The sequence below is a fragment of the Calypte anna genome, chromosome 6 (assembly GCF_003957555.1).
Source record: "Calypte anna isolate BGI_N300 chromosome 6, bCalAnn1_v1.p, whole genome shotgun sequence".
Lineage (NCBI taxonomy): Eukaryota > Metazoa > Chordata > Aves > Apodiformes > Trochilidae > Calypte > Calypte anna.
In genome coordinates, this window is record NC_044252.1 from 27,419,144 (window position 1) to 27,440,115 (window position 20,972).

Here is a 20,972-nt window from a genome sequence, read left to right on the forward strand (position 1 = left end):
CAGAAGGCTGAGGAGTGGAAGAGAAGTTGGGGACCACATTACCTGGAGGGCACAGCTCTGGTGCTGCAGGGTCTGTCCGTAGGCTGAAGGGCACTGGGCAGGATGTGTGCAGCATCCCTCCTGCCCCTCAGCTGAGGGCTGCAGCTCAGAGGATCAGTGCCTGAAGCAAGATTCTTTCCCACCTTTGAGGTTTTTTTCGGATTGATTCCCAATGGCTTCACTTCAATCAGTTCCACCACCCCCACTCTTTCAACAAGCAAGCCCAGAGGCCAATCCTAATGAGGCTCCAGCTCTGATTGCTTCAGGTCCCATAACTGCAGGAGGCTCAAATTAATTCTGTGAAGATATCTGGCAGGTCATCTAGGGAGCTGTATCTGAGCAGCTTCTTTTCCTGGGAATATCTACATACAGTAACAACTGAAGTCCCTTGCCATGTCTGTTTTCTGAGGAACTGAGAGGAATTGCTACTCCTCTGAGGTGCATTCTGCTTAATTCTGCTTCTACTGTGGTCTGCTGGAGCCCCAGGTGTTCAGCACATTCATGGATGTTTTATAGCACAATTTCCTTGACTGGCATCATCCCTGACCTTCTACACCCACACCAAGGCTGGGTAGGCTTAAACTCCAGATAATTAAACAAACACCTAATTTTAAATGCCAAAACATGTAAGAATATTTTCAAGGCAAGAACTAAAACTTGAGCTGAACTTGCAAGGATAGAGAAAGGAAGGCATTCAGCCTGTGAAGCATGACTTAGATGACCTCACTGATATCTCAGGTCCTTTTAAACCACAGAAGAACTGACCACAGAAGATTAACACCTCTGTGTGGGTTGTATGAGTTATATCTAGTGACCTAGTTACAGAAAGCCTTCTGTCCATTTCCAGACCATTTGTCATCATTTCACTGAAGCTGTGTAACTGTTCATCTGTCCTGATTTGGCGAATCATGCCTCACCTCTCCCTTTCTTGAAAGTACATCTTGAGGACTGATAAAACTCTGCAAGGTGAAAAAAAAAAACAAAAAACAAAAAACAAAATAAAATGAGGCAACATGAATCCAGTAATTAAGAATAAAGCTCCAAACTTTATTCATTGACTTGAGTACAACAGTGATGCAGATTACAGTGGCACAGGAGTGCAATATGTGCTGTTTGTGGTATGACAGTGGAAACACTAATTGTACAGAACTGCAACCCAGCTCCACTTCTCCTCAGGCATACAAGCAGACTTACTGTACTGACAAGACATCAATTCACTTTTGCAGAGACTCAGAGCTGTCTCACAGATGAACGGAAAACACAAGGACACCTCCTCAAAATGCTGGGTTTTTAACCTCCACTGGAGAAGAGGAGAAAAGAAAAATCAAATAATAAAAAATCCTATTGCCAAAATCTACTGATTTAAAGGAAAATAGAACCTCTGAAAAGTTAGTTTCAGTTTCCAAAGCTTAAAAAAATGCCCCCCACTGTAAGGCCCCCTTACAGAGTTGTCAGCAATGACCAAGCCTCACAGCTTGGACAGGGCTGATCCAGCAATGTCACACGGAGCTCGCTGCTGTGGGCATACACAGCAGTCAGACCTTCCTGGTCTAGCCAACTAGGAAAGAACCTGCTCTAAAGCCTGTGGATGTCAGTGAGAGGCTCCACTGATCCAAGTGGTTCTTTAACTAGGGGGGGGAAGTGCTTTCAGAAGGATGTTCAGTGACAAAAGCCCAGGCAAGTGTCCAGTGGGACCTGTCAAAGCGCCAAAGGGAGCTAGAGACTCAGCCTGGTAAGGCACCGCTGGAATTCCCACAGCTGCTTCTACTGCTTGAAATGCTTCATTTCCTAATACCTAGGAGCAAAGTCCTGGGGGCCTCAGCTTTGCAAGTCCTGGGAGCAACCCTATATATACATATCCTGACATAACAGGTTCATTGTTTGCCTTCAGTCATCTTTTTACCTCAAAAGAAAGACCGCAATGCACACAGAATTATTCGCTCTTCACACGGACAAGCATTTTTTAGGAAATCATTAGCAGAAACCTATTTCCCTGTTAGAAGCCCTTTGGGGCAACAAATAATTTATTTTGCATACAGGCAAACAACATTAATGGCTAATTATATTCCCACTTCCTGCACTAATGCTTACATTAAAATTAATAATACTTATTCTCTCCCTGCCAAGTGCAGGCATCATATAGCTTCTGCCAGCAGAGTTGTCTGACTAAAAACTCTGTATATTTGCATTGTGATAAGTGGGTTTTTTTATTGTTTATTTGCTGTTAGTTTGGTTTTTTTTCTTTTTTCTTCCTTATTAAGCACAAAAGAGGTGTGTGGGAGGAATCACAAGGCAAAACTCACTATCCAGAGCAGTCCTGAAACCCACAGCGACCAAGGTGCTTCTGCACAAGCAGAGAAAGGCAACAAATTGTCTGACTGTCACAGTGCTCAGTTGCTCTCTCCAGTTCTTCATTATATAGCAATGGGATAAAGCCATACCACACATTGTCAACACCAGCCCTTGTTAATCCATCTACCCTGAAGTCTATGCTGATAGGGCCAAAAAGCTTGGCAAGGACACAAACTAGACCATGATCTTGGGCTAAATAAATGGGAAAGGTGGCTGTGAGGCCATCCCAAAGTGTCTCTGTGACATGGAAAAATGACTGGTGTTTCAAGACAGATTAGCTGGTTTCCTTGTTTCCTGCATGTGTTTTATTGCATCATCACCATCACTGACTGATATTTTTTACTGTCATAGGTAACTTCCAGGATGTGGACATCCTCCTGTACAAATGCATTCCAAAGGAAAGCAATGAATCATGGAGTAGGAGAAAGATGGATTCCATTGAGTTTGCTCTACAAGGCTATGGCCCAAAGAAGCCAAGATCTCCTCCTCAGTCAGGAAGAGACAAGAAAAGTCATTCCAAGATAAACTTCATGGTTTTACTGTTTTGGGGGTTGTAACACTTGTATCACTTGTTGTAACAGGTTCATGCCATTAATTTCAGTGTAGGTGCTCATAAGCTATGGGCTCCAAACTTGACTTCCCCACAGCTGGAAAGAAGTACCACAGGCTTATCCCTGCCTTTTCTTCCAATTTTGCTAAACACATCCCTGGCAAACACTGGAGAAATCACACTTATACCACTGCTCCTCCTTCTCAGAACTTAACCCTTCTCCATCCATCAATATGACCCAACCAGGAGGAGCATGGCTTGCACAAAGGGATTTCACTTCAAAGGTGTCTAATTTCAGCATAAAACTTTTACAAAGGAGACTTCCAGTAACCTCCTCTGAGCAGCAGGACAGCTGAACTACATGGATGAGAAAGGATTTCCAAATTGCAACAGGGAAAGGGCAGCAAACAGACTGAGGACTTACATAGGACTTTGTAAGGAGAGATGATATCTGTCTTGACAGAAGTAAAAGCACAACTCACCCCACAGGCAGCTCTTAAGAAACTTACTGTTTTCCCAGTTTAACCTTTCTCAGCACACTGCAGCTGTGTCCACAATGCATCACAAATAATATTCAATGAAAGGCTACTAACCAAACCCAAAACAAGTATGTTTCTTAAATGCTGTAAAATGTTTCTTACATGACATTAGCATGAGATGATAATTAAAAAAAAACAAAACAAAAAACCCCCCATGAAATTCTGTGAGAAAACTTCACAAGAACTTAACTCTTCCAGTTGTACAGTAAGTTTAGCAGGTTTGGGATAGCACACTGGCAGAACTGGGATGCTATATTCAGTTTCCTAAACTAAGGCCACAAGAGATCACATTGCTTCATTGAGAAACAGCAGAGAGTAAGTAACTTCCAAATATGCCCTTCAAGTTGGCTTAATTCTACTATCTTCAGAGGTGATGAACAACATACTTATTTCAATTCCTGACTCACAGTAAGCTGGACCTTACATTAAGTTAAGTCATGAGCAGGGAAGGTATGGCCAGCTGTTCCCACTGTAATGCTGAACAGTTCCCTGTTTGTTCATATGGAAATTATCAGACTGGTATCTGGAGAGGGTACAAAACCCAGTAAGTCTCTGGATTGCCCATTAATATGAAGACTGCACAGGATCTTACCCTTCCATCTAAGCATTGCCAGAGCTGGGAGCTGCAGATGTTCACATATACCCAAGGCAGCCTTTTAAATGATGTTATCTGTGGCCAAGCAGCACTTCTACAGAGTGGGAAACTGACCGTGCACACACACTATTTCACAGAACCAGGTACCCACAAGCCCTGCAGATACAGGCATAGTGACAACCTTCATCACTTAATGGTTGCTACCTATTCAACACTGTGCACTATTAGGAAACTGCAGGTTAACTAATCACAGAGTATCTCAACTCCAACCAGGGGGGGGTGTGCTCCATGTGCACCTGTGACTGACAACTTGCACGTGCACATTATCCCTCTGTGCACATGTGGGGTTGTTTTGCAATGCCATCCCAAAGAAATGTTTCAACAGGTCTTTGCTATTACATCACTTCTAAAGCAAAAAAAGGGGAAAAAAACCCAAGAAAAAAGCAATGAGTTTTTAGTCCTCTTGGCAATGACTATCTTTTGACAGCACTGAGTTTGATGGGACTATCAGTAGCTCAAGTGCTTTAGAGGAGATAGAATATCAGTATGTACTTAAGGCGTATTCATAGAATCACAGAATGGTTTGGATTGGAAGGGAACTTCAAAAATCCCCTGGTCCAGCCCCTGGACTCAAGGTAATATTGAAAGGGGGAATTACAAAGAACTGCCCAAGAAAATCATATTCCATTGATACTAGGAAAAAATGATTCCTTGCTTATAAAGAAAATTCTTCCTGGGGCCACCATTTCTGGTTTTATTAGGTGAGAAGACCAGATGAAAGAACAGAAAATATTGTAGTGACAGTCACTAACAGCCCACTGCAGAAAACACACACACACACACACACACACACACCCTGTGGCTGGCTGCAGAATGGGTTTTGTGGACACATGATCTCTTAGGATGCATCTTCATGGTGGGATGGGTGGTTGGGATGGTTAAGTGGAATTAACTACAGGCATGAAACTAAAACTAAAAAAACCTTTCATGTTCTCAATCAGAAATAAAGCATATTAAGTCTAATGCAGAGGGCTGTGAACCGACAGACTATCTCACACCAGGGAGATATGAACCCAGCAGTGGCCCAAAAATCCAGTTAGAGATTGTTACTGCAGCATCTAAGCTGATTTCTCTTCATTTAAGTTGCAATTGAAGTTTTAATTTCTCATTTGATGAGGCAGATATAAATTACCCTGATTTTCTTCACAGACTAGGAAGCTGGGTTTCTTGATTTTCTTTTTTTTTAAGTTTTTCCTTCTTTTTTTCTTTTTCTTTTTTTTTTTTCTTTTCCTTTTTTCATTTGTTTCTTTTTGAGAGGAGGGACAGGAGAGAAAACAACCTGGCATAGTCATTTTTAAGATGACTGGGTAGTGTATTCATATATACTGTGAGCATTTCAATAGTAATCTAGAGATGGGGACAGAAAAATGCAGACTGGCAGCTCACATCCTTGAGAGATCAATTCATCAGTTCAAAAAGACATTGTCAAGGTGAGTTGGGCTAAAAGACCTATAATTCCTACAGTGTTTGAGAGGCAGCAGTACAGTATCAACTACAGGATGCAGGCTGATAAGATTTGAAGACTTTTAATACTTTAAATGCATAAAAGTGTTCATCTCAAAGTTAAGCCACACTTCACAAGAGACAAACCCTGAATTTTAGTGACTCCAGCATTCCCAAAGCTCAAAAAAATGCACCTCAAACTACCAGTGCCCCTAACATTCCCATTCACCCTTCTGAAAAGGGTTCTTCTAAAACCCTTTCAGATGTTTGCTATTAGAAATGAAGAAACACATCCTGAATTGATCCTTGCTGCAATCTCATGTTCAGTGGAGACTGTGATGCCAGCCCAACCTTGCATAGCAGCATATTCTCCAGCCTGTCCCATAGATTCACCATTCCCTTAGCTCCAGGGACACGGAGAAGGTGCTGATCCCTTGTCTCTCACCTACTGAATCTTCAGCTCAGAGTTTATTAAATTAACCACAGTGATCTGTTGCAGCAGGACTTCCTAAACCAGCAAGGAAGAGGCAGGATTTGGGCTGTCCTGCACATTTGCTGGTGAGATGCCATTTGGTGATACAGAGACCTCAACACAGTGCTACTGAATCTCACAACTACACAGGACTGTTTCCCCTTCCTGACTTCCACATTTTAACACCAACATCTCACAGAACAGAAAATACAAAGGTTCTGACGTCTTCAGTGCCAAAAGTTTCTACAGTAAAAATGAAACCTTGGTATTTGTTGACAGAGAACCTGAATGACCCTCTCCCTGGCAGGGGATGGGCTCCTTAGTGCAGTATGCATTGGCAGGGAAGCACCAATGGAGAGAAAAAGCTGACCTTGCAGCCACAATGCATTCATTCAGTTACTTTGGTGCTCATGTCCTCCTCTGCATAGGACTTGCCCAGAAGCAGTTAAGGTATATACAGGCAGTTTTTTAAGCTGCAGCATATTGGAAGAGGACTGAAAGCAGTAAGGAGTTCAATGCAGCTCAGAAACTGTCTTGCATGATTACTCTGTCTTTACAAACCAAGTCAGGCACAAAGGGAAATAAAAATAACCAAGGCTGGAGCTTTGAAGCTTCAAGAGAAAAAAAAAAAAAAAAAAAAAAAAAAGTCTGTGCTGTCTTTTTAAAGCACAAGTGAAAAACTACAGTAACTAAAAAGAGTGCTTGGCCCCATGCACTGTGCCATATTGACAACAGCAACTGCAATTTAATCAAAAAGCCTCTATTGGCAGAGCACGGCACCTTGATGGTACCTTCTAATTCATAAACATTCCTCCCACAGAGGGATGAATCTTTGTGTTAGCTTGCAGAGAACCATCTTCCCTGCTAATGTAAAATCATCCAACTCCTCTGCAGTCTGATCAGTTGGATGAGTAATTACCAGCAGGGAGTCTGTTCCAAAATCTCTGGGTGTGAACCAGGGCACACTTAAAAAAAAAAAACATTTTCTCATTCTGTCATTCCCACCACTATTCACCCACCTCCTGGACTAAGTTATAAGAAAACTGATTCTTCTCCAACATTCCCATTACTTAAGTGATCCTAAATTATTCATATGACTGGTTAAGCTCCAGCCTTATTAATTCAAGCAGAAAGTGTGGAAGAGGGAAGACTGACAACAGACACAGCAATTCACTTCCAAATACCCTAGCAAATATATACAAGTACATGGAGTCCATTTTCCAGAAATCCAACTGGTACGTAGCGAAACTGAGCAGAGTGCCCACCTTGGCAGATTGTGTCACACAAAGAAGATGGCATTTTAAAAGAGTGCCAATTAAGAAATGGTTGTGTGAAAGACTTAATGTGACCATGTGGCTATGTTACATAGGGCTTCTCTTTCACTACAGAGCATCCATCTAGCTTCCTCTCCATAATATATACACATATATACACATACACACACAGATAGATGGAGAGATATAAATACATGTGCACACACACACAAACACACATACATATATATATTTTTTCTTTTCCAGTTCTTGGAGTGGTTACAACTACTTTAGTCTACAAGGCATCCTAAGGGCACTTCCTGGCTCTAGCAATAAAGTCCATTGTATTGTGAAGTAAAAGGAATATCACCGAGGGAGAAGAACAGAACAGTTTCCTATCTTGTATATTAGCATGAAAAGGCTGACACCTCTGAAATCTACCACTGTTGCTTCTGAGCCCAGATATTTTCTCCCCGTGGTCCAGGAGGGCAAATTCTCATCTTGTTCAATTGTACAGAGGTGTGATTTTCCCTTTTTGGTGGATAAGCAGTTTCTTCCAAATGGTTTGGACTGTACGATAAAATATTCTACTCATCCTGTTTTGCTGATTAGTTTAAAGGGAGATTAAAAGAGTTTTGCTTTTTTCTTCATGTCGTTGCGTCTCCAGAGAGGTAACTTGTCAAATTCCTGTATCGTCATGCCAAATATTTCTTGAAAAACTTCAGGTGCTAAGTGACGCTTTGGAAGAAAAAAAAAAAGAAGAAAAAAAAGGAAAAAAATAAAAAAGGAGAAAAGGCAACAGTCAGTCAAAGCCAAAGAGATGCAACAGAAAAAAAAGGAGTGCCTTTGGGATTTTGTGTCACTAGGTAAGATCCATTGCAAGAAACAATAATGCTGTGGTGATACTTTTCTCCCAGGCCTCATGAACTTGGGTGCTCAATGAATCAATCAAGTTTTTAAATTTACAGAGGAAATCAAGAGAACTATTTCAGTTTCTGAATAAGGAAGAGACATAAAAATAATTAGTCTGAGGTCACAACAAGCAGAACAAAACCAGGCTCCTGCAGGCCACTGTCCCAAGGCTCTCAGCTCTGATGACATCCAGTAGTTACAATGGACACTGGATTTCAGGCTAGCTTTACAGAAAGGCTGCAGTTCAACATGCTACATTTGAAACTGAGAAGGAAAAGGTCTGGCCAGACTAAGTGTCCAGCACATTTCTTTACTGCCCATGAAACACTTTTTGGTGCTATCTTGTGCACAAGTTAATTCTTGCTCAGCTCCTTTGGAGTGCACTGGATGGGGAAAGTGTTTCCCTATGTCACTAATGTAAGACAGCATTGAATTGTGATCAGTGAGCACATATCTAATAGTCTAAAAATGGGTATAAAGGGTTACTTACCCAATTTTTTGTAGCCACTTCCATTCATCTCCACAGAAGAGTAACTAACTACAAATGATTTATACATCCCCAGCCTTCCACTGGGTTGCTTAAGTCTTTCTAATCCACAAAGGTGTGAGCCATTTAAATTTTCTTGGTTGAAATTTAAATCATCGTATTTTTTGGATATCAGCCAACTTACAGGAGTCAGGGATGAGTTAAATAAAGTTACTTTTTTGATCCTCAAGGATAGCTCACACTGACTCCTCCTTAGGATTATCCAAAATCAGCATATTGCTCCATTCCAATACAGATCCAACAACTACAAAAGAGTTCACCAATTTTGGGCATTTAGCCCATTTGCAAGCATATATTCAATTGCTTGAAAACATAAGGGGGTTCTGAAAAGCTCAGTCCAGATGCAGCAAGACAGATGTGGGAGTCCTGGCCCAGCAGTGCTCATGGAGATGTGGGTGCTTCCTCCTGCTGTAGGTCTCTTCTTTCCCTGCTGAGTGCTGAGAAACCTTCTCAAGGGCCCACTTCAGTGTCTGAGCTTTCAGGTGTGCAACAACAAACAACTTCAACAGGAAAGAGAATTTAGGAACTTGCTTCTCTTACCTCAAGCCTGGTTCTGTCTACATCTTTTAGTATTTTATTTCGCCCTCTGTTGGTCACCATGAGTATTTCATATGGAAAAATCTGTTAACAACGTATAAAAGGGGGAAAAAGAGATGTATTTACATTCTAAAGCAAAAAACCCCACAGTCTCTCATTTTCATAACCACAAAATCATTTGGATTCTTTTTCAAAGAAAATCACAGCATTTTTGTTCCCTAAAGCTGCATGAAAGACAAGCCCACAGCTTGTTTAGTATCAAACTGCCTCCTGTTGCACAGCCACTGGGCTCCTGCCCACCCTGAAGATTTTTATGGCCCATATAATACAGCAAAAAATGGTGAGACATTCTTCTCTAGTCAATATACATTCTCATCCAGCAATGTATTAACTTAAGAGTTAAGGTAAATATATTTGGTGCTCACTGGTCTCACTGATGGTTTCCCAAGTGTGGGTAGTTCTAAGGAAACAGACACTTAGTGGGCTCCTAAAAAAGCAAGCACGTCAGAAAAAGCAGCAACTCTGAATAAGTAAGATATTGATTAGTGGGGGAAACAGCACTCATCAGAATTCATTGCATGATTTTCTTTGCCTTTTTGAATAGTTAAAGAATTCAAACAATTGCTCACTGTGTTTGCTGGCCGTGCCATTCCTACCCAGATTAAAGGAGATCTTTCTGTAGAACTATTTTTCTCACAAACCTTCATCTACTTTAAAAGAGCACATGTCCAACACTTGTCCTATTGAAACTCTGCTTGCTTTCTCTTTACATTGCAAAGAGTGCCCAGAACTTATCTTTACTGACAGTGCATCTCAAATCACTTTAATCCAACAGAAACAATGCTGCTTAGAAACTATTTCAGAAAACCACGTGCCTTAAAATCGGTTTCTGGAGTCAGCCCTAACAAATGTAACTCTAGTTTAGGATTTTTTTCCTTGGGCAGACACTTCCATTAATGCCTGGAATAACCTAGGAGAGCTCATCTTCCACCTGACAGGGCCTCCCTACAGCTCTTCTAATTGCATGTCTCTGCAGATTAGGATAACATCATTCCCACTGAGGGCCCCATCCAGCCTCCACTGAAGACAATTAAATTCTTCTGCAGACTTCAGTGGGGATTGGCTCAGCTTTTATTGTTATTTAGGGGTCTTGTTTTACTTGTGCACTGGGGACACAAGTGAGACCACCAAAACTCTTCTGGAGAGACAGCTGAGCCATTAGCAAATGCTACTAATTCAATTAACTTAATATCAGAAGAAATTCAGTATTATCAACTCCTCTGCAGAACTAGGCAATTAAGTTCAGTCCATTGTTAACAATGCGTTTTTCAGAAATAGAATAAATAAGATTCAGGCATCAATGAACACACCACTGAGTTTATTGTAAGTAATAATAATTTAAATAATGTGTGCTTACATACCAATTGTAAGATATGATTCTTAGGAGATTCTGACATTGTCACAACTGTACAATTAAGTCTATATTTTGAATTACATTGTTTGTGTTTGATACTGGTAACAGCTATGATATACAGCATTATAGGAAACTAAAATATAACTTTTCATATTTAAACAGGCAGAGTTTAAGTCAAGGTCTACGGTCATAAGTACATTTTATATTCAGATATTCACAACAAGGCATGTCTCAATTTGGGGTGGCAGGATGCATAAATTCTGTCCTTTCTGGAGAGTCATTTGGTAAGGTTTACTCATCCTTAACTTTACTGATTTTCACTTTGCATATGCTTTATGCTGACTTTGAGTTGGTATCTTTTACTTTATCAAGCTTGAGCTAGTGTTGGACAATTGACATGAATAAAAATATTGCCAGTTCACACAAGCTGAGGGTCTGGCATCACCTTCATAAACATCAACAGAAAATTACCTATTATCTCATGAAAATTCCCATAAATGTTATCCCAACAATACTGACAGAATTTGTCACCCCAAATAACATTCCAAATCCCCAGGTGCATCAACAGCAGTGGTGGCTGTAAGGATTTCTATTGCACTGAAAGAGAAATTACTTGGAATAAAAAGTAGTATACCAGGAGTTCGGGATGTCCCCAAGGTCTTATTTATATAATATATAAAAACACTTGTAAATATACATTGCACTGTGGTCTCTTATAAAGCTTGGGTTATTGCCTTGGACAGTTTGTCTGGAGGTGACTTGGAAGCACAAGCAGTGATCTGGTTTGCAAATCAGGCTCCTTGCTTAACTGCAGAAATACAGATCCTTGCAACTTTGGCAAAATCATTTCACAGAAGGTTCACCAGCAACGGAGAAAGTTTTAAGACTTAAAACACAGACCTAGATGAACCCCCTCTGTATATTATGTTCATTTTTTACTTAGACATCTCAAGACACATCTATAAAAACATCTGAATTTATATCTTAAATATGGCCTCATTTCCCAAGAAATTTCCTGCAGAATGATCTTATATAGGGAATTCACCATGACTGAGAGGTTTCAGGCTAGCAGTGCTGAGAGCTAAAGAACAGATCCAGAGAGGAATGTAAGTATAAAACCTCCAATTTGAAATGAAGATCCATGTATTTAATGGATTTCATGGATTAAATCAAGACAGCCTCAACAGTGTGTTGTGAGCCAGAATATTCTGCATCACTTTTCCTACCTGGCAGACCTGAGACTTTCCCATCAAGTTTGGTTTGCTGTTTTGACTAACAGAAGCTTGACAGAGAACTGCTTATTGAGCATCCTCAGCATCTTTGTTTTGTCCCTGGAAAAGCTTCCTTAACCCAGGAACTACACCTTGGCAGCCCTCAGCCTGCCTGAATACTAACACCTCTAAAAGGCAAAGTTTAAAACAAAGGGAGAGGTTTGGCACACAAGGAGCAGGGACTGAAGCGAGGTAAAGAAAAACAGGGGAACCAAGACATTTCCCATATTTTATCTGCATTTCACAGTCAAATCTTCACTGTCTTGAAGGAAAGTGAATAATATCTGCACTTGCCTTTGGCTCCAACATGTTAGGCATAGATACTCCTCTGTCCATTCTCATTCCAGGGACATGACCATCCGGAAGGGACTGCATCAGATACAGGTACACATCAGACACATAGGTTACACACACAGAGGGTAAAGGCACTCAAGTAGTGGTGAAAACAAAGGTGAATTTGCCCTGAAACTTCCTTCAAGTCTTTAAGAGTTATTCTGATCATACAGGGCATTGCCATGGCTACTGTTTCCTACTTCTCTGAGGCATGTAGAGGGATCCTTCCACCCTCTCTGCCACCACAGCCTTCTGTCACTCCTAAGGCTGTTGAGGTAGCCACCATTGAGGCTACCAACATCACTTCCCAGGTGGATCTGGGGACCCCAAGACAGTGGTGGGACCTTTTCCACTCTGATGTTTAAGTAGGGTTTTTCTACGGACAAACATGCAGAAGCATTAATTCACATCCCACCCAGCAGAAAAGGCTCTTACACCTCTATCCTTCCTGTCACTTTATCAGCTGAAGGTGGGTTGTGTTGGGGTTTTTTTGTGTCTACAGTGGGGTGTTTTTACTATGAACACAAACAGGGATAGAGTGTTGACAGGAGTACTGTTTCTAGTGAAGTAGCATTTTGAGCACAACACATGGACAACTCTTCTCTCATCATCTTACTCCCTTTCCAAGCATCATGACTTTGATACACTATTAACAAAATTATCCAAGTAATTAAACCCTTTCTTGAACTGCCATTTCATCTTGTGATTGTGCTGAGAAGCCAGAGTGAAACATCTTCTGTAAAAAATCCTGCAGACCGGATTTGGAATAAAATTTGCTTTATATTTGCAAGCACACCTCTCACTGGCTTATCTGTGATGGCAGCACTGTAGAAAACTATTGATCAGCCATCTTCTCTGGAGAGCAAATTCCAGGGCAAAAATGAGGTGTTGAGGGCTCCTGGTATGGGAGAAAATTGCCTCCAGAAGAGACTTCCTCTATGTCTCTGAAGTCAATACTAGAGAGGCTGGAAATAAATCCACCCTCAGTTGTCCAGAAAGGACTATTACAGATAACTCATATATCAACAGACAGGGGATTTTACAGACCAAATCACAGAACTGGAGTGAGCTGTCTCAACTCAGCTCTGGGGAAGTAACAAAGAGGAATCAGAGGCTGTGCCTGGTTTTTGTTGATCAGAGTCTACATTGGTAATTATGCTTAAACATGCAGGAAAATCAAAGCTAATGTCTTAAGAAACCCTTCCCTGTAGCAGAAATTCAGACTTCAGCAAGAAAGCAGATGCTTTTAGTTCTGTTGTCAGTTGACTGATGAAAACCCGTACTCTACCTGGAAATCTGTAAAGAAACAGAGAAATCTCATCAGCTTCTGAGTATGGAAGAACAGGAATCAGTCACAATATACCAGATAATCCTGTGTCTTCTGGTCTACCTGATCTTCTAAAAAACTCATCCAATTCCCTGAGGCCACCAACCTTCCTACTTTTGGACTTAATTTGTAATGAGTCAAACACTCCAAATATTGCAACCCTTTTTATTTTAAGAAGACTTCTCATTCAGGAAAATCAGGGCACTTTGGAAATACTAAGAGACACAAACCCACAATCTGTTGAATAAGCAGCCAACTAAAAGTAAAATGTGTAGAGCGGGATTCACCCCAACTAGCCTCTGCCATCAGGTAGCTCTCTAGACTCCTCCTCAGTCTCCAGAGAGACACAAGCAACAACAGAAGATGCCTGATCACAAGGTATCTGAGGTAGTCCAGATCAATCTCACTCTCTAGGTAACTAGCCTCTCTTCTTCAGCTCAATTTCATAACACTAACTCAAACTTTCATAATTTTCATAAATATTAATTATCTATTTTTATTAGGCAATGACTGATAAACACATCTAGGTCAAAGCCATAATGAAAATCATGAGTTACAATGGGGATTAAAAGGCATTACACTCCTTTCTTTATTGGGGCACATTCTTTCAGCCTGTGCAGTGGATGGGAATTTTCAGAGAAAGAAAACACTGTAACAGAACCCAGTACTGTATATTCCTGATAATATACACATCCACTGCTTTCCACTTGCAGGACTGAATTTCCAATGCAGTCCCTTAGCATAAACAAGGTTCAGCTCATCAAACCAGATTTAGCAAAATAAACCAAAACTTTTTAATACCTATTTTCAGATCCTCAGTTAATTCTTGACTTTAGCAGAAGAATTTAAAATGTACTGAACAAAATACAAAGTAACCACATCTACCACTTAAAAATAAAACAACAAAAATTATCAAACTTCTTAGAATGTTTAGTAATGAAGTGACATGTAAAAAGGCTCCTCAGCCTTACCTCTCACACCACCACTCACATCTCCATAACTGTTGTACTGACCAAAATCTGTAGACACGGGCTGGAAAAGAGGGACACACACATAAATTCACAGTTCATGACTTCACAAGACAGTTGATATATAGGAAGGAATAAGTTGTTTTAAGCTTTCCCCCCTCAGTTGTCACAACGCTTTGTGCATTGCTTTCTTGCTTTCTTAACCATGCAGTTTGTGACATGGGAAATTAGGTTTTGTTTGACTTCAGAGGGTCTTATAAGAAAGCTTGATCAAACTGAAAATCCAATACAGTTAATACACAATAAGTACCTTTCATTTCTCAAAATTACCATCTCCTTACCCTGTGAAGTCCATTTTTGCCATAGCCAGGGAGAGAAGAGGTTTTGGAGGCTGAAGCATGTGCTGTTGAATGAAGAAGGGAAAAATCTTTTACTGGAAAAAATCCCATGGAAACTCAAAACTCAAAAACATTTGAGGAATCAACTAGCACAAAAAAACAGTTAAAAGAACTAAACACATATATAACCATTTGAGACACACTGACTTTAAGAAACTAATATCTCAGCCCACACTGTCCTTCCTCATGCCATATTATTATCTCTCTATTCACATGCTTCCACTTGCCATTTCTTTTTTTGATTGAAAAGAGAAAAGGCTATTAGTTTTGGCCCTGTAACACTGTAATCGACAGGTGTGTTGGTAATGACTTTACCAGGAAAATGACCAGAATGGCCAGGGATGGCTGAATTCAAACAACCATGGGAATTTGGCATTCTGATTCAAAATCATAGCCATCCTGTATGCAATGGGACACTCTTGAGAACATGATATGATCCAACAGACCTCTGCGACTCCTTCTTACATCTGAACTGAAATGAAATAAGGTATCTGGGGGCATTCAACTTAGTGTTTGCACTGAACATGGAAATTGCATGAGCAAGATGAGCAGTGTGGATGTCAAGGGTGTTTTTGAATGCAGGTAAGAAGCTGGACAATAGAAAGAGTGTCAGCATAACAATAACAAGGATCTCTATAGTTAATACAGCCCCTTCAGACAAGATCCAAAATGCACTTCTGGGTGGTTTTTTTAGTGTTAGTTTTGCCACAGAAGGGCAGGGAATGCAGAACTTGAGACACTTCTGTTGCCAGCAACAAGCAGCTTTGAGAAAGGTACCAATGATTCCTCAAAAGGCAACTGATGCCTGCACTGATTATCAGTGCAAAGAGGAACAGACACATCCCCAGTAAAGGAGTCCTCCGACCTGTGCTAAGATTAATAAAAAAAATCATAATGTTTCAGTTGAGCTGGTAGACTTTGGTTCTGCAAGCATTACAGGTAGGGAGGGAGAGCCACAGACATTCTCTGCAAAACCATAAATAGAGGCAGCCTGCTCATACAGCAAGAAACACAAGGAAATCTTATTTTGCCTGGCAGCTGTTCCAGTGGATGACTCCAAAGAGTCTCATCTTGTCCCTCCTTGGCTTGAAGTCCAGCTGCTGCACTACAATGTCTAATGGATTAAGAGAGTGAAATATAACACCCAAACCCTTCTCTGGAGATTTTAGGTGGCCACAGATGTACACCAAAACATGCAATGAGGCCAAGAATCTACACTACCAATTAACCAAGGTTGAACTTTGTGCTGTTACTCTGGAAGAGAATACCCCCAGCCAAAATGTCAGCCAAGGTCAAAACACTGGCTGAGTTTGGAATATGCAGCCCCACTGGTAAATGTTGCTGATTTTCTGTCTCTGGGAGAGGAAAAAGTGATAGGAAATACCAGTTTAGGCAAGACTTAAAATTGTGATTTAATAATCCAGTCTATTAGCACATGTGACGCAACAGTAACCAAATATCTTGCATCCCTCCTTATCTATATTAGAAAATCTTGTCATAATTGCCTGAAAATCCTCAACCTCATATTTCTTATATTAACCTCATATTAAAACAACACTGTGACAATCCTCCCCTCACCAAACCCTCACCAGGTTAATTAGGCCACTCTTTCAAGGAAGAACTTCATATATACATGTATCAAGCAGTCTTCCCAGGGGTCTGCCTTCTGGGAGCCCACTTGATGTGTGTATCTGTGGTGCTCATTATCAACTTTTTTGCCTCCATGAATTACCTGGAGAATCATAACGACTGGCAGAAAGGGCTGACCTATCCCGACTCTCTTTTTCCATCTCTTCTTTCAATATCAATTGTCCCAGGCCAGAGTTGAGCTATAAATGACAATTAAAAATATTTATCAATAAAGCAAAGCTGATTGAGGCATTAGTAGAAATTGCCTGCAGAAAACAAAAGAGCATTTTTTGGGTGAAGACAAGATGAAAACCACCTTCATGAGCTGCTCCTCCTGCAGCTGCCGACGTCTCTGCAGCTCCTCATCATCTTCTTCTCTTCCACTTGATCTGCGCCTCATGTCAGCTCCTGCTCCCATAAAACCACAGCACAGAGAGAGTTTTGTGGATCAGTTCAGCTGCAGCTTGAAGAGTACAATGCTACAGAGTACCAGACAGTTTGATCTACTTAATAAGCAAAGCAGATGATAAAAATGTAATAAGATAATCAAAGTCACTCAAGATAGAGCTTGAATTAATGAGAAGTTAAACTGCACGTGGGCTCCCAATAAACCAACATCCCTGAATACAAAAGCCATTAATCAACAAAATAGCTCATATTTCTTATTCTGAAAACAAAAGATTTACTGGCACCAGTAACTCTACCTGTGGCTGAAAACAAAAAAATCTGACTTACATTTATGTTTTTATCTTGACTAAAAAAAGTAAATCTGAATTAACACTTCAAGTGGAAAATTAAACGACATCAATCTCCTAAGTAGACGTGAACATTTGGAACAAACAAGACATTTTTAGTCTAAAATGAAGCAAACTAACTTGTATTGTACACTAGTTTTTCACTTTTTATTGAATAATCTTTGTTTTCCTGAATAGTCTTAAGAAAGCATCCAATTTGGACATGATGACACTTCCATGAAATACACAGAATATGATATTGCTGTAAGCATTTAGACAGGAACTTGTATTTTTTTTTCTGCACAGGCTATACCCTGATATATTCACCAACCCTATGATAGTAAAACTCAGTTTCCAGTTGAATGAAGACAAAATTCTACAACAAAAGTATCAGACAGTTTGCATCAACTAAATGCTTTGTACACCAGTATTAAACTGATGCTAATATGGATAGACACAAAAAGTTATGGAGAAATTATGTGTTTGTATTTAAATTATTATTTTGTTTGATGTCTCAGGCATTTTCAAGACTTTTTACTACAACAGCAGTAATATTCATTTTTTTTGACAGCTGAGCTCATTTTAGCTCTATAGGCAAAATATCATGGAGAAAATCAGATAATCCAAAAACCCAGGGCTTGTGAGGTTTTTCTTTAGTGACTATTCTTGCACAATGAAAAAGCCTTTAAAAATTGTTATCCACTGTCCAGAGACTGAGCTGAGAGCCAAAATAATGCTGTAGCTATCACAGGGGCTGTCAGGAGAGTTTCAAGTAGATGTTATCACTGTGACTGTGATGTTTTCAATCCTATATAAAGGACTATGTAAAGGATATATAAAGGATATATAAAGGATATTTTCCACACACTGTCACTGCATATGCAGCCCCTTCAATTGGTTGCTGAGCTCTCTCTTCCAGCACTTTTATGAAAATCCCACAGTGATGAAATCTACACATTCCTTCACAGAAACCCTACATAAGCAACACTTCAGTGCAGACATGACTGAGCCAGGTGAGATAGCTTGGTTTATGCTATAGGGATCAATAAATATTAACAGAGAAAAAAATACAAAACAAACAAAAAAAATTAAAATGATTGAGTGTGTGATTTAAAGAAAATAAAAGGAGGTAACTGGAGCGAAACAACACAGAAGAAAAAGAATAAGCCTGTAGAAACAGCAACACTGAAAATAATTTTTTTGTCCATTAACTTTTCCACTTCAGTGATTCTTGTCATGAAAACATATTTCCTGTGGAATATTTTCAACTAGCTTAGAACAAAAAGATGTATTGGTCAATAGCTGAAAGAAGTCAGGCTTGTGTGACACACTGCATTTTTTAAGCTACTGCAGGAGAGTTCATATAGCTTGTCTAGGGCTTAACATATAATCAACTCCAAAGCCCTTTAGTAAAACCTCTTTTACCCCATGCTATTCAATGCTTTTAAATCCACAGACACTCAGAGGTCTCACCAGTAGAACTACTTTGTGGTGAACACCTGGAGTGGACACAATCTTCCCTACTCAGTTTTTCAGTTCTAGTATTCATCTATTTAGGTTACCAGTACCTTTTAAGCCACATCACTTGTATAATTTTTTTTTCATTGTTTTTTTTTTTTTCATACCTATGGCTGCAAGGGAGGGAGGGCCGGGCCAGTGGTCTGTCTCAATCTTTGGTACCTCGTTGGGTGCTGGTGCATGAGCTGCTGGGAACTTGGAGGACTTGATGATATCCTCGGAGGACTTGCTCTGTGCTGCCAAAGCAGCTGCATCTAGATGGCAATCAGGGAACTTAGCTATGTTGTAAACTGTGTTGATATAAAGGTATTCCCTCTTTTGGCAAATTTTTTTGTACTTTACAAGAAGAATATTTTCAAAATATTTCCAAATCTTTTCAGTATTTTCACAGTTAGCTTTTCCAGTTTCAATTGGAAACAAAGCAATGTCTTTCTTTTGCCAGTAGATTGGCACCAAACCTCCCTCATCCCCACCCCCTAAATAACCCCAAATCAGCTTTGGATTTTACTAGAGTTGCACAGAGCTAGAATGATTAGGCAAGAGTGAGAAAATTCAGTCTAATAGAATTTGCCAATATCTTCTAAGGACAGCTGACTATTAGTGAAGATGAAACCAATTTTCTGTACTGATCTGCCTTCCCTCTAGGGGAAGAAAATATAGTTCAGAAGAACAGCACGGAATTTTAACTCTACTGATGCTAATTATTTCCTATGCTTCTGTGAAAAGCTGCAAAACAAACAAATAAAGAGATTTGGAAAAAAATGTTTATTTAACCAGTGGATTTTTTTTCTGCTGCATGCCCTTGCTTATTAGCACACAGTAGTAGTAAAAGCAAACGTATTTCTTAATAAATACTGAACTCCATTCAGATCAGCTTGGCAGAAAAAGGCAGTTGCAATGAAATGAACCTCACCAATAAAATATCTCAGTAGTGGGGCATCCACTTGAGACTCCGCTCTAAGCCAAAGTCTCTTAAAAGCATGTGAGGATGTGCATTATGGCTTTCACTTCTTGACAGTGAAAAAAATAAAATCCAATCAGGTTCATTTTACATTAAAAGCAGCCTTAACTACTTCTTATCTGCAAAGTGTGAGTTTAAATCATCATCTCTTATATGAAGCCAGCACATAAAAAGCAAATATTCTGGACTTTTTTTTTCCTTTTATATTTTTTTTTTTACAGAAAGACCTCTGTCAACAAAGTGAAGCACTGGGTTGCTCATCCAGCACATTCAGGGTAGTTTAGGAACATCAGCATTAGAAAGCATTGGGAATTCTGTGAATTTTAGAATTGGGAAATTCTAAGCATAACTGCAGGTAGGGAGGAAACTGGTCAGTTTACAAAAGCATGACTTCAAACAGTACTTACATATTAGAATTGGTGATATCAGTGGTTAAACATTCACATGTTAATGGGAGGTGAGGAGACACATTAAAACCATAAAAATAAACAAAAATAATGTTAAGACTTTTTCCAAAATGAGCATATGGTTTGAAACTTAAAAACAAAAGAGTTAAAAAAACCTGATGTAATACCACAGCAGTCTGATTTTCAATGCTTACTCCCAACTAGAGAAAAGGACTTACTGGGCTTTCCTACCATCTCAGTTTAATGGCTCTCAGCCACCTGCTCATCTAAACCCTGTAGTACTACTGCTAATTTGCTACTTAACCCTAAATGCATTTCACTGGATAAAGGGTCTGCAAATGGATGCACTAACTCTTAAAAGGTGGAGTCATCCTTCTTTCACCACATCACATAAAATTCATCACCTATTCAAAGCCTCCTACTCACAGCAGGTGGGAACATATTCTGGTATAACTGAGACCTTGCTCTGCAGTCCTAAAGCCTGGCAAGACACTGAGCTTCTGCCATTGTTCCTATTTCAGATTTCCTATAACATTGTGTGCACTGAAAAGATTAGACCACTAACATTGCTGTTTAAGTCAGAATCCAAACAAGCAGAGTGTACTACCTCAGCAGTATCATAGGACTTGCAAATTAAATTAGCCCTGTCAGTAATGGCATCTACATTATCTTCAAAAATTAAAGATTCTTATTTAGAGAATAAGAGGTACATT

The 20,972-nt window shown here is 39.8% G+C and overlaps 1 protein-coding gene across 15 annotated transcripts in view; it reads right to left on the reverse strand.

Annotated features, from left to right (window-relative positions):
• Positions 1–1,065: 1,065 nt before the first annotated feature.
• The window catches only part of ABLIM1 (actin binding LIM protein 1), a 147,104-nt gene continuing 127,197 nt past the window's right edge, over positions 1,066–20,972 (reverse strand). For 4 of the 15 annotated variants that reach the window (XM_030453075.1, XM_030453085.1, XM_030453076.1 and 1 more), the window contains 9 exons: positions 18,999–19,145; positions 16,956–17,047; positions 16,743–16,839; positions 14,954–15,015; positions 14,616–14,676; positions 13,606–13,613; positions 12,279–12,353; positions 9,303–9,383; positions 2,273–8,041 (listed from right to left, as the gene is read on the reverse strand). In XM_030453075.1, coding sequence (XP_030308935.1) covers positions 7,928–8,041; positions 9,303–9,383; positions 12,279–12,353; positions 13,606–13,613; positions 14,616–14,676; positions 14,954–15,015; positions 16,743–16,839; positions 16,956–17,047; positions 18,999–19,145 — 737 coding nt within the window. In that variant the 3' untranslated portion in view covers positions 2,273–7,927. Of the gene's footprint in view, positions 1,340–2,272; positions 8,042–9,302; positions 9,384–12,278; positions 12,354–13,605; positions 13,614–14,615; positions 14,677–14,953; positions 15,016–16,742; positions 16,840–16,955; positions 17,048–18,998; positions 19,146–20,972 lie in introns of those variants that run through there. The other 11 variants (XM_030453080.1, XM_030453074.1, XM_030453077.1 and 8 more) reach the window with 5 other exon arrangements.